The sequence below is a fragment of the Colias croceus genome, chromosome 2 (genome assembly GCF_905220415.1).
Source record: "Colias croceus chromosome 2, ilColCroc2.1".
Lineage (NCBI taxonomy): Eukaryota > Metazoa > Arthropoda > Insecta > Lepidoptera > Pieridae > Colias > Colias croceus.
In genome coordinates this window covers 6,138,542-6,164,769 of record NC_059538.1, presented here as the reverse complement: position 1 = coordinate 6,164,769, position 26,228 = coordinate 6,138,542, and the positions used below count along the sequence as shown (strand labels likewise).

Here is a 26,228-nt window from a genome sequence, read left to right as displayed (position 1 = left end):
TAATTGTTCTATTTGGCAATGTACCAAAGACTAAAGCTCAGAGCAATAATTGCTCTGAGGACTAGGAATCCGTAGGTACCTATTTGTATTCTCTTTGCTTGAAGCAATGACACACTGACACCACCAATGACACTACTTGAAAGTAAAGCTGTTATCTGTCAATTGATAATTTAAAATTTGTGGTCAATTTTGAATTTGTGGTTATGTATTTGTTGTGTTTCAGTCTATACAATAAAACAATAAATAACCGCAAATAAGAAATAGTAAAATGTAATAAACTGTTCGTGATTAAAAGAAAACCTGTATTGTCAAGAAAGTTTTTAATCCAGCGTTTGTTGAATAATAATTGGCGAACCTCTAACTAATATTGGAACAGACTCACATTTAAGCTCACATTATAAAAATGTCTTTTTCGTTTGGGTCTGCTACAACTTCACAAGCCGCGCCGTTTGGATCAGCAGCTAAACGTAAGTGCAGAAAATGGGTCAGGGTGTACCGGGTGTACAGGGCTATGTAAAAGTTAATTTTTTTTGCAAATATAGCCTAAAATAAACCCTTTTTATTCTTTGTATTTTTTCTCTAAAGTTGATAGTTTTCGAGATAATCGAGTTATAATATACTCATTTACAAAGGCATCTGGACTTAGTCGAAATTTAGAAATTTATTTTTAGTCAGTATAACACTATTTTTTATGGTTTTATTGGCAATAATAGCCTAAAATAAACCCTTTTTATTCTTTGTATTTTTTCTCTAACTGTAATTTAACAAGCAGACCAATATAATTTAATCGTATTCATACCCACTGATGTTATTGGTATCCGCAATACAATTCAATTTCTTCATATTTATGCTATATATTTATTATATTTCCTTGCAGCGTCATTTTCATTTGGAAGTACAAATACTGCTACAACAAGCACTGCAGGATTTGGTGGTTTTGGAACAAGCACAACATCATCAGGATTTGGTAGCTTTGGCACTACTAATACTGGTAAGTTATATGCGTATAGTTTAATAATTTTAGAAAATAAAATAGATAAATATGTTTCAATGAATATTCAAACCGTAGTCTTCAGTTGGATATACTTATATTAGCGAGATGACATATAGCTGTACTTTTATTAAATGATAAATTTCAATAATTATCACTGTATGCTCTGATGTTTGCTTATGTATTGTAAGTAGACAAAAGGAAATGCAGAAACTGAGGCAAATTCAATTTTTCGAGAGAATTAGAGAATCATAAAGAATAGAGTTCTAATGCTTCACGCTGTATATTGTGCAAAACTGCTTCACTGCATTTTTTACTATATAAATTATACAGAATACATTATTAAATTTTTGGATATTAATTATACTGTGTATTTTTCACTATAACAATATTAAGGATGATACATGTACATAATATTAAATGAAATAAATCATAAATGCTCAATTCAAGTGGTTTTTCCAGCAACCCCATTTGGTGGCATTGGCACTACTCCTGCATCTACAGCACCATCATTGTTTGGTGGAACAGGTTTTGGCTCAACTGCAGCTAAACCAACTACAGGTAATTTCATTCTAATTGAATGGTTAGAAGAAAGATAAATTTTGTGTTTTATATTACTTATTTCATATTGCCACACAATTATTTTATTTTTTGCTTGAAATAAACTAACAGAAATAGAATATGAATTATGGAGAGATGATAATAAATGGTTCTATATATAAGTTATAACTTTACAGGGTTTGGAACAGGCACATTTGGTACAGGTTCATTTGGTACCACTTCCGGCTTTGGCACTAATACATCAACATTTGGCAGTACAGCACCAACATTTGGAACAAATACATTTGGAACATCTACATTTGGTACTGGATCATCATTTGGTTCTACATTCGGTAAACCTGCTACAACAGGTTTTGGTGGGTTTGGAACTGGTCTTGGGACAACACCAGCGTTTGGTCAGCAACAGCAGCAACAGGTTTGAATTTATTTAATTACTTCAGAACTTACTGATTCTTAAAATGATTTTTTATTATTTTATTTAACCCATTGAGCCCCAAGCGGTCCGATCGGTCCACAACACAATAGATTTTCTATTGTGTCTGTGATTCCGGGGCCTGAGTTATTAATCCTCTTTCACACCTCATCCTCTGTCTCCATGTTTTAAAATTACAGGTATGAACATATAACAAAAAAAAAGATATTTAATAGATTGAAAAATTTTTTGTTCAATTTTGTTCATCATGCTTTTTAAAACTATATTGATTCTCAGCAACAGCAACAGCAGCAACAACCTCAAGGACCAACAAACGCACATGAAGCTCTTGTTGCAGCAGTATTCAATTGCAATGTTTTTGGAGATGAGAGAGACCAAGTGTTGGCAAAGTGGAATCTTTTGCAAGCACAATGGGGAACTGGTGAGACTAATTTCCTAATTATTTTGTATATTTATCTTTCTATTTATCTTGGTATTTAGAACATTATTTATTTATTTTAAATATTTTATCAAACAGAAGTTCATAATTTTTTGTTTTAATGTATGTTGATAGTTAATTGTTTGTGGTAGAAAATTTTTCAGACATAATTTCAATTAAAGGCTTCATATTTTTTTATTTAGGCCAAGCTTACTACAGCCGCAATGCACCACCATTAGAATTAAATGAACAAAACCCATTGTGCCGATTTAAGGCTGTGGGGTATTCTAGACTTGGTGGGAAGGAAGATAAGGATGGACATGTTGCTATGATATTTTCAAAGCCTGAACAGGAAATCAAGTATGTATTGAATATTGTATAACGGTCTAAAATGTTTATACGATTTCTTTAATTAACTACGATCGCTTTATAAAAGGTTAATCCGTGTTATGAGAATAAGTAATTATTGTATTTCCTTTTTTCAGAAATAATCAACAAGGTTTTATAACTTCTCTATCTGGCCTCCTGGGGAACAAACCTAATTTAGCTGTGAACATTGAATCTGTAAAAGCTGTTTCAGATAAAAAATGCCAGGTATGTGCGGTTGCGAAAATTGACAAAAAAGATAATCAGAAATAGTTGCAGCATTTGCAATATAAAATCAGTAGTCAAAAATAAAGCTTTTATTTTTTTTTAGTTTTTTGGATTATTTTATAATTTTTATTTTATTGAAAAGTAGTGGTCCGCCCCGGCTTCGCCCGTGGTACATATTTCGCAATAAAAGGTAGCCTATGTCCTTTCTCAGGTATCAAAATATCTCCATACCAAATTTCATGCAAATTGGTTCCAGTAGTTTAGGCGTGATTGAGTAACAGACAGACAGACAGAGATACTTTCGAATTTATAATATTAGTATGGATTTTGTGTACATATTAAGTCTTTGTTGTTGGAAACATATTTCCCCCATAGGAATGTTTCTTCGCGGTAAAAGAAACCTATATCACTCGCGAACCTATCTCCAGTCACAAAAATAACATAAAATTGCTCCACTGTGAAGTGAAAGACAGACAAACACTCTATATATGTATTTATAATATGAGTAAGGATCACCATCCCATTTCTAGGTGGTGGTGTACGTAGTGGACAAGGGCGCGGGCGGGTCCCACATTAGCGCATCCGAACTGAGCGCTTTTTTGAATGCGGGTGCTGCGCGTAATGCGCTCACGGGTGCGGGCTGCGCTGCGGTCACGCCCGTCACTCGGCCCACGCCACAGATGTTGGATCAGTACTTGCAGACGCCTCCGCCAGGTACACTATCTTATTTGCTTATTATATTTTTTTTATTTGACTTCCTACTTTAAAAAAAGAAAAATCTTGAAAAATGAAGTACATATAATATTAATCCAAGTGTTGTGATTGACTTGATTGAGTGACTTGAGGTTTCAAGTCGCGATTCATATCTAAGAAGTTTAAAAATATAGACACCTTATTAGTAAATATTTTGTTGTTATTAGTAAATTCAATTTATATTCGTTTTCAGGAATGGATATGAGGCTCTGGAAACAAGCCCAAGCTGATAATCCCGATCCACAAAATTACATTCCCGTGCCTATCGTTGGATTTTCCGAGGTAAAACTAATTAAAATAAATATTGACTTGTAAATTCAAATTGCGTGTTCAAGCAATTTGTACTCATTTTAAGTACATAATATTTCAAATTTTATACAATAGTATTTTAACGTATTTTAAATTCCAGATAAAGTTCCGCGCGCAATGCCAAACGTCGGAGTCGCAGCTGCAAGCAAGCTACTTGCGCAAGGCGTCGGACACGCTGAGCGAGCTGCGCACGCGCCGCGCCGCGTCCGCCGCCACGCTCGCGCAGCTAGCCGCTAGACTGCACTCGCTCCGGCACACGCTGCTGCAGGTATGTGTGGGTGTTAGCAGTGGCGGACACGTCCCAGTCGCAGCTGCAAGCGAGCTACTTGCGCAAGGCGTCGGACACGCTGAGCGGCAAAGTTTAAAATCGTGTAAGTGGCCACGGGGCTACTTTTGCTTAGGCATGTAGCATTACATTATGTGTGTACACTGTACAGGTATTGAAGGAATGAAACTTATTTGCAACTTATTTCTAAACTGTCATACGGCCTATCTCAGCTCGTCTCCACACCCACTAGGATTCCTGACGTGGAGGACCAAATACCATCCCTTTTAGATCATACTAACATCTCATCCTGATGACTACCATGTTGCAGTTATAGCGTCACTGGGGTCTTCCGATCACTGCCTGGTGCGGAGTACTGTGCCTGTCGCACGAAAATTCCGACCTAGACCTGCAAGCTACCGTCATGTCTGGCATTATAGATCGGCGGATTGGGACGGGATGCGGACCTTCTTTGCGTCCTACCCATGGAGTCAGATTTGCTTTGCATCCGAGGACGCTGATTCTTGCGCTGACTTAGTCGCCGATGTGGTCACGCAGGGTATGGAACTCTTTATTCCTTACTCTGTGGTACCCGTCGGCGGCAAGTCCCAACCCTGGCTGGGACAATCCTGCAAAAAGGCATCCCGCTTTAAACGGCCTGGGTAGAAGCCATAGCAAGAAAGGACAATATGCTAAGGATCTAAAAAAAAAGGTTTAATGCTGCCTCACGACAGTACAAGAAGAACATCCAAAAAGCCAAAGCAGAGTTCGTCCGAAGAATCGGCGAGAGACTCCTCTGGCATACGTGCATTTTGGTCACTTGCCAAAGCCGTTCAGGGGAACTTTTGCAAGTCATCCTTTCCTCCTCTACGTAAGGATGACGACACTGGCCCACACTGCAAACGAGAAAGCCGATACATTGGCCACACTCTTTGCATCGAATTCGACCCTGAATGATGAAGGAAGAGTTCCACCCTCCATCCCATGCTGCAACAGCAAAATGGCTGACGTAAAATTCACACAACACGCCGTACGTAGAGCTCTTCTTTCACTCGATATACATAAGTTGAATGGGCCAGACGGAATTCCTGCAATAGTTCTCAAATCTTGTGCTCCTGAATTAGCTCCAATTCTTACGCGTCTGTTTCGATGCTCTTACACTTCTAGCATAGTCCCAAGCACTTGGAAGTCCGCCCTGATTCACCCTGTACCGAAGAAAGGCACCCGCTCCGACCCGAAAAACTACAGGCCGATTGCGGTTACCTCCTTATTCTCAAAAGTGATGGAATCCATCATAAATTCCCAGGTGTTACAGTATCTAGAAGGTCACCAGCTGTTAAGCGACCACCAGTATGGTTTCCGTCGAAATCGCTCGGCTGGTGATCTTTTAGTTTATCTGACCCATCGATGGGCATCTGCAATTGAGAGTAAGGGGGAAGCCATGGCAGTTAGTCTAGATGTGGCCAAGGCATTCGATCGGGTGTGGCATAAAGGGCTCCTTTCCAAGCTGCCTTCATACGGACTACCTGAGAGATTATGCAACTGGATAGCCAGCTTTCTCAAGGCACGAAGCATTAAGGTCGTTGTCGACGGAACATGCTCAGAATCCTTGCCTGTGAATGCTGGTGTTCCACAGGGGTGCGTGCTGTCGCCGACGCTATTCCTTTTGCATATTAATGATATGTTGCAAGTACGTGACATACACTGTTATGCCGACGATAGCACGGGCGACGCCGCATATACCGGTCTTGCAAATCTCTCTCAGGACCAAGTGGATAAGCATCGAAGACAACTTGTGTCTAAAATTGAGAAATCTCTTAAAGAAGTCTCAATATGGGGCCAAAACAATCTTGTTCAGTTTAACTCCTCAAAGACGCAATTTTGCGCATTCTCAGCTAAAAATAGGTCTTTTGCAGTGTCACCTACATTCCAGAATACTCCTCTCAAAGCCATGCCATGCATCGGAATTCTCGGTATCGACATTGCGAGCGACGTACAATTCCGCGGTCATCTGGAAGACAAGGCTAAATTAGCCTCTAAGAAACTTGGGGTGCTCGCAAGAGCGAGACAGTACTTCACGCCAGCTCATCGCCTACTACTCTACAATGCTCAAGTTCGGCCACACATGGAGTACTGTTCTCACCTATGGGCTGGAGCACCCCAGTATCAGTTACTTCCATTTGATCGCCTTCAGCGTCGTGCCTGCCGCATTGTCGACCTACCTGAGCTCACCGATCGGCTGGATCCTCTGGCTTTGAGGCGCGATGTTGCGACTCTATGCGTATTTTATCGCATATACAACGGGGAGTGTTCTGAGGAACTATTTGCCTTAATACCACCTGCAGAATTCCACCACCGCACTGCCCGACACAAGCAAAAATATCATCCACACCACCTGGATGCATGGCGCTCCTCAACCGTGCGTTTCTGACGGCACTTCCTGCCCCGAGCCACACTCCTGTGGAACAAATTACCACCTTCCGTGTTCCCCAACCAGTACGACATGGGAACCTTCAAACAAAGAGCCTACACCTTCCTGAAAACCCAACATCCTTCTTAAGCCGGCAATACGATCGCAGTGTTCCCAACGCTGTGATCGTCATGGGCGGCGTCTATCACCTACCACCAAGTGAGTCGCCAGCCCTATTGCTAGTGTTACTATTAAAAAAAAAAAAAAAACATTTTTGAAAATTTACCTATCCAAATACATGTACGAAATATCATATTCTTCTAATTTTGCAGTCTTATGTACTTTAATTGGTTAGGTTTACGGTGTTATAAAATTATTAAAGAAAGCTTTTTACAAGAATTCTGAATAAAAAAAAAAAAGATTTATCACTTTTTAATTTGCGGTAAAACGTAGTAAAATAAATATTATTCATTTGCAGATTATTGCACGCCAAGAAGTGGTGGGTCGTGTTGGTGCGGCTCTCAGTCCGGAGGAGGAGGCTTCGCGGGCGAGACTTCAAGAATTAGCCTCGCAGTTAGCTGCTCCGCCTCTTTATAATGTAATTATGATTTGTAGATATTTATCATACATTTTTTTTGGTAAATTTTCCATTGGTCCTCTTTTCGAGTCACCTTTTATTCTAGGATTTTTGTTGACAGAGACGGAATTTAAATATACTAGTTTTTAACCGACTTCAAAAAAAAGGAGGAGGTTATTCGGCTGGTATGTTTTTTTATATGTATGTACACCGATTACTCCGAGATTTCTGAACCGATTTACGTGATTCTTTTTTTGTTTGACTAGTGTCGATATTGATTTGAATAGTGTCGAATAAAAAAAATATTCGGGTAGGCCCAGTAGTTTTTATTTTATGAGCATTTTTGTCTGATCTGACTAAGGGCTAATTTTTCAATCCTTGGTTAAAACTTATTCATCGAATAACGTATTAAAATACCATTTCAAAAATGTTTTCTAATTGTCCGTATTTGACAGTTTACAGGTGACATTTTAAAATGTTCGTGTAATAGTTTATTGGACGGATAAATTTTAACCAAGGATTGAAAAATCGGCCCTTAATTGAAATGTAGCAAGTAACTTTGATTCACTAAAAAGTATTAAATAACTAGCAAACCGGGCGAACTCCGTTTCGCAACCAGAGACATCTTTTCTTTGCTATATAAACCTCACGGAGCCCGAGACCTTTCCAACAAATGCAAAACCGTGGAAATCGGTTGCTGCGTTCTGGAGTTATAGCGTCCGGAAGGAAATCCCGACTTATATAGTAGATAATAATTACGTTAAAAACAACCGACTTCAAAAACGGAAAAGTAAAAAATAAAAAAGATTTAATATTATTAATTACCGTCATATTGGCCAACATTGCCCACAGGGGTATCTTTGCCCAAAAATCAATTCATAAGAAAAAATTTAAATTGCAAAAATACCTTTATACTTTGGCAACATTAATAGTATTTGGTGTAAAATAGGTTATATGTATGACAACACTGCCTATTGTGTGTGTCACTAACTTAAATCAGCAACTTGTTGTAACTCGTCGAATATCATGTGTGATTTTGCGGGCAAAAAATGGTGAAATTCAAGTGATAGTTTTTGCATGATGGCTAAAACACAGGTTATTTTTACTCATAACATGTTATAAAATAATGTTTGAAGAGTGTTTTAATGCTATTATTACCACTGAAGGATGTTTTAAACAAAAGTTACAATGGTGGGCAAAATTACCCAATAATGTAGCGATCTATATTTGACAACATTGCCCACCATCAAAAAATGCTTAGGGTTGGCACATTTCATATTACCACATAATTTGATAGTTAATAATATTACTTCTATTCGGTTAATTTCGGAAAAATAAGCTTAATTTGGTCTCCCGGAAAGAACCATGGTAAATAAAGTTAAATTGCTGAATTTTAAGCACAACTGAAATGTAAAAATATGTTTATTTTTATTAAATACTCACTGAACAATATTCTGTTTTGCTTTTTTTATCTTTTTATTGCCTACAACATAATCCTACTACGAAATATTTGCAGTAAAAGAAATCGGAAGTCATGCTCATCTTACTGAGATGTACCAACCCTAAGCTTTTGGAAAAGCGAAATGCGATTTGTATGAAAATAGAAAAAATACCTGGGTTACTTTGCCCAGCCTTACTTTTTTTGGGGGCCGAGTCACCTCCGTCCGTAGGAGTATACCCAGAACTCTGAAACCCTACACGTGGCCCCTGGGTGGTGCTAAACAGGTGACATGGTGGGAGACAATCGTCGTGGCTAGAATGACCACCCATCAGCTGAAGACGAGTCGCCAAGCGTCCGTGTTCCGACTCGATGAAGCTGATGTAGCCTTAGTGAAGACGGGTCGAATCAGTTGCGCTTTGACAATCGGGACGATCTGACGCACACTGACGTTTCTGCATCTGGTGGCTAGTCATGGAGGGTAGCGGGATCCGAGGCACGGTGCACCGCTGGCCGACCGCTGGTCAGTAGGGGGCCCAAGTAGCCTGCTAGCCACTCGCGAAAGGCTGCCCCGCCAACCAGCGAAAAATCCCAAGTTGCGCCATAGTGCCGGTCGGCGACCGGATGAGAGGGCCCTATGGACAACTTGGGGGGGCTCGGGCGTCCCCGCAGTCTCCAGACTAGTCCCCAATAATGCGGCTGCTAAGTGTGTGTCTCTGGTCCTGATGTTACGCGCCTCGATTCACTGCCGTCTTCACACCTACTTCACTCTCCTCTAACAAAATCATGAAAGCAAGATACAGAAATAAGGTTGCACAGCGGCAGCACTCCCTCTCGCTAAAAGTGGACCTCACTAACATCAGAGGTCTCCACTCAAATCTCGCTGCAGTCCACTTACACCTGGAGACTCATAAACCCTGTATCTTGTTCCTCACGGAGACGCAGATAAGATGTCCGTCTGATCTGGCGTACCTTTCTTATCCCGGCTACACCCTGGAGCACAATTTTAAAGCTCGGTCAGGTGTGTGCGCGTACGTCCGAGACGACATCTGTTGTCGGCGTCTCCGGTATCTTGAAGACCCCCATTTTTCCGTACTATGGATGCTGGTGGACACAGGCCCAGAGAAGCTTCTCTATGCATGTGTCTACCGGGCGCACAGCGGAGACCAGGAGACGATCAGGCTCACAGAGTACCTAAGTAAGGCGGCGGACGCTGCTCAACACAAATACCCTTCCGCTCAGCTTGTGTTACTGGGGGATTTTAATGCCCACCACCAGGAGTGGCTATACCCATACCAGTGCACTGACCTCGCTGGGAGAGAGATGCGTAAACTCGCTATAGCATTGAATCTCACCCAGCTGGTTCAAGGAGCGACGCGGGTTCCTGATGTTGAGAGCCATACAGCCAATTGCTTGGACCTTCTGCTGACAACAGATCCAGACCGTTACTCGGTAGCGATTTCCTCGCCGCTTGGCAGCTCCGATCACTGTCTGGTGAAATCTGTATCTGTCTACTCGCCGCCCGATCCCAGTCCTAAGGGCTCTCGGCGCGTGTGGCAATACAAGTCAGCAGATTGGGATGAGATGCGTTCTTTTTTTGCGTCATATCCTTGGCGGCCTGTCTGCTTTTCTTCTGAAGACCCTTCGACCTGCGCGGATGCTGTGACTGATGTGTTGCGACAGGGAATGGAGTACTTTATTCCATTCTCGGACGTAGCCATGTCCGGCAAAGCTCAGCCCTGGTTCAGAGCCGATTGCAGACGCGCTGAAGCGCTAAAGCATGAGGCATACCTAGCTTGGGTTGACGCTCGACACCGCAAAGCGAAGGACGTATCAGAAAAGAAGAAAGCCTTTAACCGGGCCGCCAAGTCCTGCAAGAAGGCTCTACGGAAAGCTCGATTCGACCACGTTAGCCGTATAGGGAGCAAACTGGCTTCTTACCCCTCCGGTAGTAAAGCGTTTTGGTCCCTGGCAAAGTCGGTTGAATCGAATTTCTGCCGCCCCTCACTTCCTCCACTGCTGAAACCAGACGGGACACTGGCTCACACCGCCGTAGAGAAAGCGAACCTATTTGCTACTCTCTTTGCGGAAAATTCTCGTCTAGATTCCGCCAGCGCAAAACCTCCCAGTCTACCTGGATGCGAGGCGAATATGCCGGAAATTCGCATCCGTCAGACGGAGGTTCTCAAAACGCTGCGGAATCTTGATGTGAATAAAGCCAGTGGCCCTGATGGAATTCCAGCCATAGTTCTAAAAACCTGTGCGCCTGAACTTGCTCCTGTTTTGACACGCCTCTTTCGCCTTTCGATGACGACTGGAAAAGTACCGAAATCATGGAAACTTGCCAACGTGCAGCCTGTGCCCAAAAAAGGCAGTCGCGCCGACCCTTCCAACTACAGGCCAATTTCAGTCACGTCCATACTCTGTAAGACTATGGAACGTGTACTGAACAGCCGGCTCCTGGCACACCTAGAAGCGAACGACCTCCTCAGTGACCGACAGTATGGGTTCCGCCGAAACCGGTCTACTGGGGATCTTCTAGCGTACGCCACCTACATCTGGAGCGAGGCCATCGAGAATCATGGTGAAGCACTTGCTGTCTCCCTTGATATCTCGAAGGCCTTTGATAGGGTCTGGCATGATAGTCTTATTGGCAAGCTTTCATCCTACGGTCTGCCTGCTGGTCTCTGTGCCTGGATCTCAGATTTCCTGAGAGACCGGTCGCTTCGGGTAGTCGTCGACGGCTGCTCGTCCGACCAAATGGCTACTAATGCCGGGGTCCCTCAGGGATCAGTTCTCTCCGCAACACTCTTCCTGCTACATATCAACGATCTGCTGAAACCCGGTATCTATGGGTACGCAGACGATAGCACTGTTGTGGAGAGATATGTATCCAATGCGCGAACCAGTACGGCACAAATTCAGTCTCTACGAGAGGCGATGGTCGATCGCATGAACTTGTCCTTACAGGCGGTCTCCGATTGGGGCGATGCCAATCTGGTCAAGTTCAATGCGTCTAAGACCCAGGCGTGTCTATTCTCCGCTAAACGGAGTCCATTCCATCTGACTCCGACTTTCCAAGGTGTGTCCGTGCCGATAACTAACCACCTCGAGCTTCTTGGTATCACCTTAACGCCTACTCTGAACTTTGGCTCCTTCATAGAATCAAAAGCCCAAGTTGCCTCAAAAAAGCTTGGAATTCTGGCGAAGGTGAGACAGTATTTCAGCCCGGGACAGTTGCTCAATCTTTATCAGGCACAAGTCCGATCGTGTATGGAATACTGCTCTCACCTCTGGGATGGTTCCGCCAAGTACCAGCTGGAGGCGCTTGAGGCGATAGAGAGGCGTGCCAAGAGGCTCATTAACGACGATGATCTTGTAGGCAGAAAACTCCAGAGCCTCGGTCACCGCCGTAGAGTGGCTAGCTTATCGGTCTTCTATCGGATACACTTTGGTGAGTGCGCTGCGGAACTGCACGATCTTGTTCCGCCATCCCCGTTCTTCCATCGATCGTCGAGGCGCACAGATTCTAGGCATCGCCATATGGTGGACGTTCCATGTACCCGGACTAAGCGGTTCGATTCCACATTCTTTATCCGAACCGCAAGGGACTGGAACATGCTTCCTGAATCTGTGTTCCCCGACGAGTACAATATGGGGGTCTTCAAGCGTAGAGTGAACAGGTACCTTCTAGGGAAGCGCGTACCATCTTAGACCACATCTCAGCTTAACATCAGGCGAGATTGTGGTCAAGCTCTTCCCTATCGTCAATAAAAAAAAAAAAAAAAAAAAGCCACTAAAGTCGGGAACCTTTCATGATACTGCTTTGATTTTTAAAGTAAACGACATCTTTTCCAACATTTTTGAATTGGACTTTAATATAATCTGGCTAGAGGTCATATTTACGTCAAAAATCGACTTGGGCAATGTTGGCAACAAGTTCAGATAACTTTACCCGCCCTCAAAAACAGACAAAAAATGAATAAAATGTTGAAGAATAATGAAATTTTCTACAGCATTATATGCACACGATCTAAGAAAAACATATGCTAACAGAAAATACTAACGTTACCATAGAATTTTTTTGCGGAAATTGAAATTGTTCATAAAAAGCGGGCAATGTTGGCCAATATGACGGTACTACATATTATATTATTTAGATGTAATTCAGGGGTAACAGGCTATTTTGCAGAAAAAATAAACAATTAAAAAAATTGTGCAGAAATAAAGCAAATGTGTCGAGGAATTATAGGTGAAAATTACAATTCAAATCAAATCAAATCAAATAATTTATTGCATACTAATACATTTTACATATTAGAAACCTAATTAGTACAAAAAGATTGAAAGCATTAGAATTAATATACCTATTGTGTACTACATAACCAATGAGACTAGATATGTGAAGGTAGTTGTTTGACCCAAGGGTCGGATATCAACTATAGACACAATCTAATATGAATAACAACCAAGGCACAATTTTAATATTTGTAGTGAATTTATAAGACACTTTAATAAGTATGTACATCTATACTATAAAAATGAATCGCAAAATGTGTTGGTAAGCGCATAACTCGAGAACAACTGAACCGATTTCGTTAATTCTTTTTTTATTACATTTCTTGAAGTACGAGGATGGATCTTATGTAGAGAATACGTAAACATGTACCACGGGCGAAGCCGGGGCGGACCGCTAGTTTTATATATTATTATTTATCTATACTATGTATCGCAAAATGTGTTGGTAAGCGCATAACTTGAGAACGGCTGAACCGATTTCGTTAATTCTTTTTTTATAATATACCTAGAAGTACGAGGATGGTTCTTATGGAGAAAAAATGTAAACATGTACCACGGGCGAAGCCGGGGCGGACCGCTAGTATATACATATATAAAATAAATCGAGTAAACGGTATATTAATGTATAGTGTCATGTCATATATACATCTAATAAAAGAAAAATTTGTGCGTATTGGTCGAAGTGAACCCATTTATGATAATATGAATTTATTTTCTCTTAAAATAGGAGTTGTTATACTTTAACAATTAGTGATAACTGCGTTAAAAACAACCGACTTCAAACTTACACTTGCAACATTTACAAATACAGACAAAAATGCTCATAAAATAAAAACTACTGGGCCTATCCGAATAAAATTTTTATGGGACCAATTCGACACCATCCCGTATCGAACAAAAAAAGAATCACGTAAATCGGTTCAGAAACCTCGGAGTAATCGGTGTACATACATAAAAAAAAACATACCGGCCGAATTGATAACCTCCTCCTTTTTTTTGAAGTCGGTTAACAATAATAATAAATAAAACAACTTGAAAATAATTTTGTTAAAAACATTTTCGCATTTATAATATTAGTAAAAATGAATTCTCTAGTAATAACTAAAAATACTAGTCTAATCTAACGATGTAAATCTAAAAATATAATCCAGAAACTTGGTGATAGATCTAGCTTTCATATTTTTATCATATTATGATGAAGTGCCGCGGACCTTTGCATTCTATCACGCATTCGTCTAACATTCAATGTGGGAATGTAAAAAAAACTTAAATCGGTGTTTTATCTTTGAGTAGGTAGACTTACTAAAACTCTTTTGTTCACGTACTTGAATTATATGACATGCCTATAGATAGCATGTGTAAAAAAATCATTGTGATCTGCAAATACGTATAAACCAATACATATTCATCATATCCATCAACATTTATATTTTCGTCACAAATAAAATGATTACCAAAATATTGTTTAGTCATTAGACGATTAAATTAATACACATTTTCTGTAAATACTCGGTTTGAAATTTTGTATACCTTTTCATTTTCATTTGTTGCATAAAAAATAGTTCATTTTTTTAACGCAATTGCGGACGAGGGGTTGTTTGCAAGTCTTCGGAATTAAATTATAATTTTCCGTTCAATATATCATGCACCTTTAATTTAGGGTCGGACGCACCAGATACAGATACGGATTTATCGTATGAAACTGGAAATTTTCGGATTATTGAATTAATTCACTGAATTACATAGTCGGTGACGTAGTAAACGATTGCACCAGATAGTCTGGCAGACATATCAGCAATAAATCGGCGACTTTACACGACCTTGGCTGAAATATTTGGTTACATTCGCAGCCCGCGTGTTCACTATCGCGATGCTTATCAGTCGCTATCTCCAGACGTGTGCTTAGACATTGTATGTGGTACGTGGTAGGGCTGTGCGTAGCGCCTGAAGTCTATGAATCCGATCCAAGAGTTTTATGAGATACTAAATTATCTGATTTTTTAGGGAAGGTTATAGTGGTAGTTAAATATCTTCTAAATTTAATTTGAGTTCTACTTGAGTAATAACGAGAAATAAAGGAACTGCTTTTGAAAATATGGAATGTATGTTCAGGATGTATGAGGGGAAGAAATTCAATTTTTGACTAGGAAATAAACAATTTACCCAAAAAAATTCATTAAATTATATACAAAGTATGAACTATACGCGTACCTATAGTGAGCTTGGATAATTTTGATTTTAGTATCGTACTTCGTTTATCGAATTAAGATACATTATGATACTTTAAAGTATAATGGTCAATTATAATATGACTCATAATTGTTACAAGTTTGTGTAGTTTGTGTAGTTACTCATAATTGTTACATTATCAGAATAACCTCTCATGCGTAATAATGAGTAATTGCTCGAAAGTTTAAAGCACCCTTATTTTATTATATATTTTTGTTTGAGTCAAAACTGAGTCAAAGCTTAACGGTCGTCAATTTGTTGTGTTTACATATATTTGTGTAATAATTGCTATCGTAATAATGGAAATTGGAATCCTCTAGTGATTTTGTTTCCTTTATTGGTATTTAATTACATAAGAGCCACTACTTTGCCGCGTGTAGTGGTATTAATATAATATTCTTATCTAATGAACCGGTTGTAACTGGAATCTCAGGTGAATGTCACGAATAAACAATTGTTATCAATTTCTTGATCTTTTTATAACACATACATCGTATATTATGTCTATGGAAACATTCACGATTCAATTATTAGTGAATTTTTATCGAGTAATTACGTTCAGTTTATTTTAGTATTCTGATGCATATCTTTTCACTATATATTTATATATTTTTGTAAAGATTTAATATTAATATTACAAGGAAGGTATTCTAATTATTATATGATTCGAGTAATGAATTTTTTGAGTTAAACTTGATTGCATTATGTGCCCTTTTACCGAGTTATGGGCATTGAACGTGAAAAAGTGTGAATTTCATCAGTTCTACAATTTGATGACCCCACGTGTGACTGTGGTAGAGCGCAGATATGCATTTCTCAACAGAAAGAATTTAAAAAAAAGAACGCCAAATTGGGGGGATGCATTTATACAGCTCTACAAAGCTTAGAGCTGTAGCTTTCTCAAACTCACCCTTGTGGTTGTAAATGCGTTTGCGGTGTAGAATAGGGCGGTAAGGTGCGAGAAAATATTGATAAATGTTGAGATAGTTTAGGGCGATGGCTAATTTTTAATATCACATTCTTAATATTTTAAAATTTATTCTTGTAAGAACTTTTCCATCACTCTACAATCTTCATCGATTAATTATTTATTAAATATCCTGTTTACAGTTCAACACATTGCATTTATGGATCAGCCCATATATAGCCTATATTTCTTCTCTGTTGAAATTGGTTCATTGCGCTAAAGGTATAATATATCTTTTAGATTTTAGATGGATAACCTATAAAAAAAGATAGCTCATTTTTTGATATCTGCTTTTATATTTTTTTGTATCACGTCTTATTTTTTTTTATTGTCGTTTTCAAATACCTCAAAATTCTGTATTGTTTGGTAGTCTCTCTTGCAATAATGCTATTTTATTCGGTCTATATTATATTTTTCATTACAAAAACGATTTGAATTTATAAAAAGCAAGAACGATATCTACTAAAGACATTATTTTTACACTAATCTGTAGGGAATTTATGGGCTTCCGTAGTTCTCATCATGACTCCGCAGCGCTCAGTTCAAAGTAAAGTTTTAAGGTGGATGGTTGATGATTTTAACCTAATATTTTGGTAAAATTTTAATATTGTAAGTACTGATACATTGATGAAAATTTGTGTATAATTTCAACCATAAAGCAAAATAGAATCACGTGTTATAGATTTTTCAACGACGCAACATTGAAAGCGCGAGTCTTTATAGGACTGCAAATGAGCTTCTATAAGACTGAAATTATTAAATTAAGCAGACTAAAGCTGTAAAAAGAGTATCTGGTGACCACTATGAAAGATTTCACCAGAAGTTTGAGAGGAGATACGGAAAAGCTAAATGAAAATACATATAGTAAAATATAGATAATAAGTTGGCAGCAAAGCTTGCTGATTTTATTTGACCCATTCGTTGCGAATCTCCTCATAAAATATTAAAAGAAAAGAAAACTCCTAATTCAAAACAATGTAAATAATGTGTAATAAAATTTTCTTTTAGTTTTTAATGGTTTTCTTTACATTATTAATTGTAATATTTAAACCTCATTATTAAAATAACGATGTACTCATAGAACAAAAAATGGGTTTCTTTCAAATTAAACCACAAAAAATGTGGACGTGATACAAATTTTTTAAAACTTAATTTCTGTTCAGAAGTATCACTTCTATAATAATCTTGTGCAAAAATAAGGAGCGCGAAAAAAATTTTTTTTGCAGACCAGTGTTGAAATTTTGTGTTACGCGAAAGGGGTCCGACTGCTGTCGTAAAAGTGTATTTAAGTGGTCTTTATGAATTACTTAGATACATACAATTACTTAGATACATACTGTTTTATATAATCATTCAGAAGAACAATTTAGAATTAATGGTTATATAGAAATAAAGGTTTTTTTTGTATTTAGGGTCGTTTGAACGAGCTCTTGTGCGCAGTGCGACTACAACGCAGCGCGAGTGCGGGCGCACCTCACGAAAGATATCATTTGGATCCGGGTAAGCATTTTCTAAGAACTCACCATGTTATATTTTATCGCGAATATGAACATTGTACTATGTACAGGGAGAAAGTAATTGAATTAATCACATCGATGTTCCTTTTCGTTAGGGTTGCGATAAGAAAGAAGATTCTTTTATTATTTTCCAAAATGTTTTGTTGTATTTATTTGATTAATTTGACTATCAAAACTTATTTTGTTTATACTTTACCTTAGAGCGAAAATATTTTTTTATCTTTTAAGTTGATACGTCGGAACTCGGAAGTAATTTTGTTACATTCAACAAAAGTCAACATAATTTAATATTCAGGATTGTCTTAACATAAACAACTTTTAGATAGATAAGCTTAGTTTTAATTACCTAATGTCTGTGCTATTTCTGTCTAATTAATAATGACGAAAAAGAAATAGTTTCGTACACATGTAACGAGGCTATCACATTTCGATTTTTTCACTTCATTTTATAATATGCTTAGCTGTGTGATAGTAGTTATTTAATAAAACATAAAACATACACGATAGTTCGATGTCCAAGGCATATCTCTTAAAATATTTATTGTAGTACCTACCTAAATATAACAGGTACGAAAATATATAAAACATATTTTCCGATCAACGGCCATATAAGATAACATGCAGACTATCACTTCTGGATTGTCTGTTAACGTTTGTCGATCAAAAGGTGTATAAGTATTTTAAATTGATGCCAACAGCAGCAGCCTTTTGATTCATATTTCCTTAGAAGTCTTATAACAATTTTATTAAGACATCCTTACATAGATAATGCTATTAAAAGCAGCTTTGTATAAAGCCAATACAGCGAAACAGCTTACTGATAAAACGTATACAAAATTTAGCTATAAAGATATATATGTAATGTCTTTGTTATTTCTGAGCTATGGACTTTGGACTGATAAAATACGTCTATAATACATACTTGAATGTAGAATACAAAAATAATTTTAAATTTATATTATGTCTTACAAAGAATAGACAAAATAATTCAGAAACAAATTAATTAAAACCTATTTTATTTAGGTAGGTACCTAAATTATTATATAATTTTGAAACACGCAATAGTACAAGTAAGTATACACAAAAAATTTTATGCAAATCTTTGCGTTACAAAAAAGAAAATTTATTTATTTCACAAACATAGTAATTTTAGTTTAAATGTAGGTAGTGGAAATTATTAATTATTATATTACTACACATTCATTTATTCATTACATTACCAATACGTATATTTATATATTTTCGTCAACTCCAGGTGCGCAAGAAGACGTGAAACAATTTTTGTCGCTACAACAGCGCGGTATGGCACATCTAATGGAAACGGCCAAGAAGGATCTCGTTGCGCTCAACACGATCGCGGAGGGGATGGCAAAACTCGTGCGCGCGTAGCGTACAACCAATGTCAATTATCCCGTATAGTGGGAAGAATTTGTGTAAAAATACTTAATTTGGTTACTTTGTGTTTTTGGGAATAAAATGTTGTTTTGCACTGAGTTATAGTTTATAGTTTGGTTCGTTGTTTCCTTTTTAATTGTATAGATTTGTATTGAAATCACGTTTTGTTCAAGAAAATATTTGTATTATAAGTTTTTTTTATTTCTGCATTTAAAATAATGTTCGACCAAAGTGGCTTTGTAGCTACGGTCAATATTCTTTAAAATTAAATATTATTACTATTGCATATAACGGGTGATTTTTTAAGAGGTATAGGATTTGATTAAAAAAAAAAACACAAAAAATTTGAAAAATTTGATGTAATATAATGGAATCGATAGAACGATCAATATAATTTAATGTTTGAAGATGATGATTTCATGCAAATGCTGGCCGCGGCTCCGGTTTAGATGGCCCATTCGCAAGGCCCAATTTTGGCACACTCTCTACAACATATCGGCTGGTATATCACGAATAAATGCTTCAATATTGGCTCGCAGTGAATCGTTGCTGGTTTATCTCTGTAGGCATAAAAAATAGTCCAAAGGCATTAATATCACACGATCTAGGCGGCCAATCAACGGGTCCAAAACGTGAGATAAACTGTTCGCCGAAGGCGGCTCTCAATTGGACTATTGTTTCGCGTGCCGTGTGGCATGTGGCACCGTCTTTTTGAAACCACATGTGAGGAATGTCCAATTCTTCCATTTTGGACAAAAAAAAATCGCCAATCGAAGAAGTGCATCGCGCACTTCTTAACCGACTTCACACTCTCTTAACCGATCATGCATTTTGATAGTAAAATTCAATAATTTGCAAGCATTGTTCGTTCGTAAGTCGATTCATGGTTAAATTATAGACCAAACTGAACAAGTTTGATAAAGACACAAGACACGATTCACGCGCGATCTATCAAAAACAGTATTGCCAAAAAGATACCAGCAAAAAAACACCCTTTATATAGATGAAGCGGGAAAGCCATAAGAAGGCAAAAACGGTCTATACTATCTTAAAAATTCCTAGATAGATAATAATATATGTATTAGGTACGTTTCATAATGATTTTTAATAATTTCTTATAAAAAGTAGGTTTTTTTTTTTTACGATACTATTTTCATAGTCATACTATTTTCACTATTTTTTTTTATTATGCTACTTATTAAGAAATTATTTTGATCGATGACTGAACGTGTTTCTAGTTTTCTGTGTTTATTTTATTACTAGAGTAAGTAATTAGAAAACATGATACATACATATAAATTTGAGAAATCTGTATATATTATGTACTATAATCGCTGTAACCAATTTAAGGAAATTTAAGGAAATAAAGTATATTTTGTACCAAATACTATTGTTTCATTGCAATAACTTTATTAGAATTATAACACATTCGTATCGAAATTTGTAACGCATTTAATAGAATTTGCACAACGATAACTTCTCGATAACGTTATAAATGTACTGAATACAATGAACGAGAACAATGTTACACCAATATTTGTCATCTTATTTTAAATTAATAGACGAGTAAGGATAATAAAACAATCAAATATAAATAAGTGTTTATTTACGCAAATAAATAACCTAACAGTCAGCTTTTGGTACTTAAATCTAAAGGTAATTCTGGCCTGACTAGTTCATCGATGGGTTTGTATTCTGAGCGTTTTGAGCACATCAAATTCAAAGGCGCAGATTCATAATCATATTCTAACTTATCTGAACTCTTTATGTACCTCACTTCTTCCGTTGATTCATCTAATCTGGTTTCTTCGTAGGGAAAAAAATTTTCATTAACGATTGGTCTTAAAATGGGGTACTCGTTTCTTGATGAGTAATAGCTTCTGTATGCGTGGTCGTACATTGATGAGTACTCGGTAAAAGACATTTCTTGTGAGGGAACTCTGGTGTAAACGGGTTCTACCGGGCGAATATAGGCGGCTGGGTCCATCATGGTCATGTAATTGATTGGTGTGAATGTTTCTGGTACTTGTGCGTAAGGATACGTAGGTGATATAATTCTTTGTGGGCTTATTACCCTGTGGTGTGGTGATGTGGGCTCTGGTACGTAAATGGTTTCACGCATAGGTGATAGACTTTTAACAGTACTATTATTTTGTGTTTCCTGCTTGGGATTCTCTTTGTCATTTGTGAAGTGTTTGTATGCTTTCACGTGTTTTCTTAAACTGGACGGATCTGTGTAGCGTTTGTTGCAGCCAGGTGCTTTGCAACAATATGGCTTGTCTACTTTGTGCGTGCGCGTATGTTTGAAGCGATCGCTCGAATTGGAGTATGCTTTACCGCAACCCTGTATAAAGAATAATAATTTTAGCTTTTTGAACATTATAATTTTTTTTAATTTATTTAACAAAAATATCAGCATCAGATTCATTTGGAATTTTAGGAAGTATTTACCTCATATGGACACACGTATGGCTTTTCCCCGGAATGCGAGCGTAAATGTATTTTGAGATTTTCCGCTCGTGAAAAACTTTTCTGACATTGGTTGCACGTATGAGGTCTCTCATTCGTATGTATTCTCATGTGAACTATCATTTTATATCTGCAAAAAAACATAGAAATTAATGAATAACATAGTTATTTTTTTTTAATAAAAATTAAATTAGCATAAATTAGAATTTAGATTCATAAATTTTTTATAGATCACAAAAAAAAAACTACACAAATATTTACCTTGCATTAAAGCCTCTTTGCGATCGTGTGCATCCCTCCCAGCAGCAGTAGAAGAAGCCATCAGGGTGAGGGTGCGCGTGGATTCGTGCTACGTGCGCGGACAAACGCGCAACGCTTTCAAACCTCGCTCCACAGCCTCTCCACTCGCAAACACACTCGTTTTCTGTCCCAAGATCAGTGGGCCGTTCCGGTGATAAACTTCCAGATGATTCATCGTCCTCAATCTACGATAGATACAAATAAAAATAAATAAAAGTTTTACAAAATTGCAAAATGTTACTTGCGTTTTTGTTTTGAAAAAATAAGCACCTGTACTGGTAAATGTGGTAGTGGCACAGGTCTGGCTAAGTAAGGTGCGAATCTTTCTGTTGATATCCAGCGTTGTACCCTACAGCCATCTCCAGATAATTCCGGTCTCCATTGCGGAAATACCAACATGTTGCACGTTTATAATACGTTATGATAAATAGATTTTTTTTACAACTGGTCACTGCGTGGTCGCTGTGTCTAATGAAGTGTGGCAAGCGCGTTACCTACTTATAAAACGTCTCCTATATTGATATCACTGATAAGGGATCGTCCCCTGCGAATGCGGCTTTTGTTGTACAATATTAAACCGATATTAGATAATAGATTGTACGCACTTCTCTTTGGATTGCTATTTTGAAAAACTATGTAAAATCGACAAAATTTTATGAGTTAAAAATTCGCGCATTCTAAGCAGATGCCTGATTGAGAATGTGGTGTAAAGTAAATAATGTGGTAACGTTATCAACAGCCGCTCGCTTCAGCCGGTGTCCAGTTAATACCGGAACGATAGGCCTTAGTTCAATAGGTGCCTGATATCGTCGTGTTTATGCGATGCGACCTCAGTCTTCACTGGGGATTCGACTTTATTAGCAATAGGTGCCTTTTCTGGCAGATTTTTTCCGTTTTGTCATGATGTTACGTGATCATGTTATGAAAGTGTAGACTCACATTTTGCGATAATAGTTTGTCTTGGTTTTCAAAATTTCAATATTTAATAAGAAATAACAATAACTACTATGTATAACTGACTAAAACAATATTTTCTACTTTTGCACACAAAACTTATTTAGGTAAATATGTAGGTATATGTATTTCTTGTATTTTCATGAGAATGATGTACCTACTGCGTACTATACGCATTTGTTGCCAATTGCGTTTTGGAATGTACACACTGTGATAAGTCTATTGTCTAGTACAATTGCATAGACATCAAAGTCACCAGAATAAACACTGCAAAACAGCGCGTCATAACACACATTGCACTCATTATCATAATATCTTGTTTGAACGAGTATACTATGTGAGTGTTATCAGCGTGCGCGTGTGCGCTGGTGTGCGTGCGTGTGCGCGTGTGTGCGATGTGTGAAGCGGTGCGCGGCCCCCTGCGGCCGGTGCGTGCGCTGGTTTTAGCCGGTTGCCTTATCTCTCTACTCGTATTCTCTGACGCGACGTCTATCGATATAATGAAATAAATTTGTTGGAATTGTTAGTCTTATTGCTTTTATACCTAAATTAATGATGGAAAAATCTTGCAATACGTTGGATATCTCGTATAGGGCAAATATAATCAGCGAATGTAGCCTTTTTTTCTAACTTAACTTTCCTTTCTAAGAATATATTTTTTCGCCCTGAAATAAAATCGATAGGCCACATGAAATTCAATCAACCGGCTAGCGCTACGTTGAAAAAAAGCACACAAAGGGTAACGTTATCTAATGCGTATTATTCATAGTTTATTAATGGAGAAATAAAAAAATCTATTTAAGGTATCACCGTTGAATTTTTTTGTTGTTTTATTGGCCTATATTGGCATAGTAATAAGCTTTGTAGTTGAGATTTTTGACAGAAGAATTGATTATACAAAGATATGATTTTCGACAAAAAATTCGCAGCAACTACAAGATAAAGCACAGGGTTTATTTTCAGGATAACTTTCATTTTTTTTTATTTAGAAGTAAACAACTGTCGGTTGAAACGTGTCTTGCGCAATATATTTACTTTGTTTACATATCAGACGTAAATGAGTCCATCTCTTGCACTCGTCTGACTTTAAACCTAGATCAAACCAGTTAAATGTTATCGAGAAATATTTGTATCCAAGTCCAATTAAAACGTTGTAATATTATAATATAGATTTATATATGGAGCTAATATAAAGGAATGTTTAAACTTTAAAGTAGGTACATCTAGATTGAAGAGTCTCGAATAGAGTCATATTTATCTGCAGTATTAAGTTCGTTTAGTAGCATTCGATTATTTTCTATAATCAATAATAGGTACACGCACTGTAAAATAATATCTTTTATTGACGCTCATTTTCGTTTGTATTGTTTTTATTCGTTTTCTTAAAGATATTTGCTAGGATGTTCATTATTTTACAATAAGTGAAGTTTGGTCAAAGTAACAACTACAAGTTGTCTTAAGTACAGTCAGAAATTTTAAGGCAGTAGGGACTGAAATCAATAATTTATAAAATTTATATTAACATTAAATAGGGATTCAGTTAATGTTTTGACTGTACCTTTATGAAAACCTACTTAAATTTACCTCACCTTATATATTTCCAACTTTTACAAAATGTTTCAATTGAAAAATTGTTTCGGCGCTTCTTAGAGTCCATGCTACATTCTTCAATGTACATATTTAATTTCAATCAAACGATTCTATTTTAATGTCGTGTTTTGCGTAGGTATAAGTTGTCTTTACTAAATAGAACTAGTTCTAGTTAATCCCTTACTACCTGGTCAGTACGTTAGTTAAAGGTCCAATATATCTACTACCTGTTAAACGTAAAGTGAATAAAACTCTGAATTATTTTGCAGCCAATAAACGATATTCGAAAGGAATCTCGACAACAACGTTATTTCAATTTCATCAAACACATTTGGGATTTCTGTAAAGTAGCTAACTACTTACGATTGTCAAAATAACGTCGCTCTATTTTTGGCGTATATTGCCAGACATTGTTATCAGATCATGTTGATACGACTGCGATAGTCGTGATAATTGATAAAAGCGGGTAGGTAATCCGTACCCGAACACGTAATGAATGAGTTTCACGTGTCCTCTGCGTGAAACACCGTTAATACAGAGGAGAGTGATTGAGAAATAATATTTATTAACAATAGTTAAACATTTTAAAAGCTATGATTATACAAACGGGCGGCGAAAATATTATTTTAGTAGATACTAAACATGAGAAAATTTAAACAATAACGCAATATGTATCAGAATCAAAATATTGAATTCAAGACCTTCTGCAACAACAGTGAGATATGTATAACAGAAATTAATATCTACAATTTCAATATAATATTTACAATGTCCAATAACTTATGCATTTGAATATGCTTAGCCAATAAAAACATCTTGGTGCATATTTACTTAAACATCTACAGAAAAGTTCAAACATTTATTCGAAATTAATAATATGAGGCCAAGAAGTTAATCATTTTGGTCGCAAGTTAAATCATATACCTAGGTAGCCATAAATCTGCAGACATTCGTAAAAGCGATTGAACTCCCCTATACCAGATTTAACCTTGGCGCCGCCGTCCCTGGGCACCTCAATATGAACATTTTTCATGAATTCATGAATTTTTGATAAAACTAAAAGTCGACATCAATATGGAATACAGAAATAGTTTTATATTGGTTACTGAAATTTTCGAATTTAGAGAGTAACTATTCCATACAAATTTTGAAATAATTGTCTAGGGGTACTAAAATTAAATCATGTTATCGATTTATATTTTCACTATAATTTTAATATAAAAATATCGAAGATTATCCTAGATAGAGATACTAAAACGTAGAGGTAATAAAACGCGAAATTCGAAAATGAAGTGTACTTATTATATCGTACTTATTATATCGTACGTGAAGATTTTTTAGAAAGTGCTTTCTGAAATAAAAAAATACTTTTTTTAAACCTAATGCGTACCTACATGATCACAAAATATAGTTATGTACGTTATGAAATTTAAAACGATAAAACAATTGCTGGAGTTTTTGCTTGTACAATTCATCAGGTGTGTGAATATTATTTTTTTTTATAAGAGAGTATAGTTTTAGAAGTTTCTTTCAAAATTAGTAAAAAATTATATACCTACTTTCTAATTTTATTTTTTAAGTTGTTCTGTTAGTTAAAATGAAAGAAAAACTGAAAAAAATATAGACTTCTTACCATATGTTGTTCTGAGACGTTGATGTTGTTATTTGGCTAATATATTGAGAGTTTTTTTTTATCTATATAGTGTTGCACTGGCTACCGTCAGCTTAGTACTAAAATTGACTTTCCCGCCAAAAGGTT

At 37.0% G+C, this 26,228-nt stretch overlaps 2 protein-coding genes across 2 annotated transcripts; one reads left to right on the top strand and one right to left on the bottom strand.

Moving 5' to 3' along the window:
• The first annotated feature begins 120 nt into the window (after positions 1 to 120).
• Positions 121 to 19,254, top strand: LOC123705681 (probable nucleoporin Nup54). The gene is made up of 13 exons (XM_045654637.1): positions 121 to 467; positions 878 to 991; positions 1,454 to 1,552; positions 1,729 to 1,967; positions 2,262 to 2,406; positions 2,607 to 2,763; positions 2,889 to 2,997; positions 3,528 to 3,711; positions 3,944 to 4,032; positions 4,160 to 4,327; positions 7,213 to 7,332; positions 17,657 to 17,744; positions 19,017 to 19,254. The coding sequence occupies exons 1-13, from the start codon at positions 404 to 406 to the stop codon at positions 19,148 to 19,150; spliced, it is 1,710 nt and encodes a 569-aa protein (XP_045510593.1). The 5' UTR covers positions 121 to 403; the 3' UTR covers positions 19,151 to 19,254.
• A 1,491-nt stretch (positions 19,255 to 20,745) lies between these two features.
• On the bottom strand, positions 20,746 to 25,672 carry LOC123705688 (zinc finger protein GLIS1-like). Its single transcript, XM_045654651.1, has 4 exons — positions 22,196 to 25,672; positions 21,887 to 22,110; positions 21,608 to 21,755; positions 20,746 to 21,500 (listed from the first exon to the last, which is right to left on the bottom strand). The coding sequence occupies exons 1-4, from the start codon at positions 22,322 to 22,324 to the stop codon at positions 20,787 to 20,789; spliced, it is 1,215 nt and encodes a 404-aa protein (XP_045510607.1). The 5' UTR covers positions 22,325 to 25,672; the 3' UTR covers positions 20,746 to 20,786.
• Between the last annotated feature and the right edge of the window lie 556 nt (positions 25,673 to 26,228).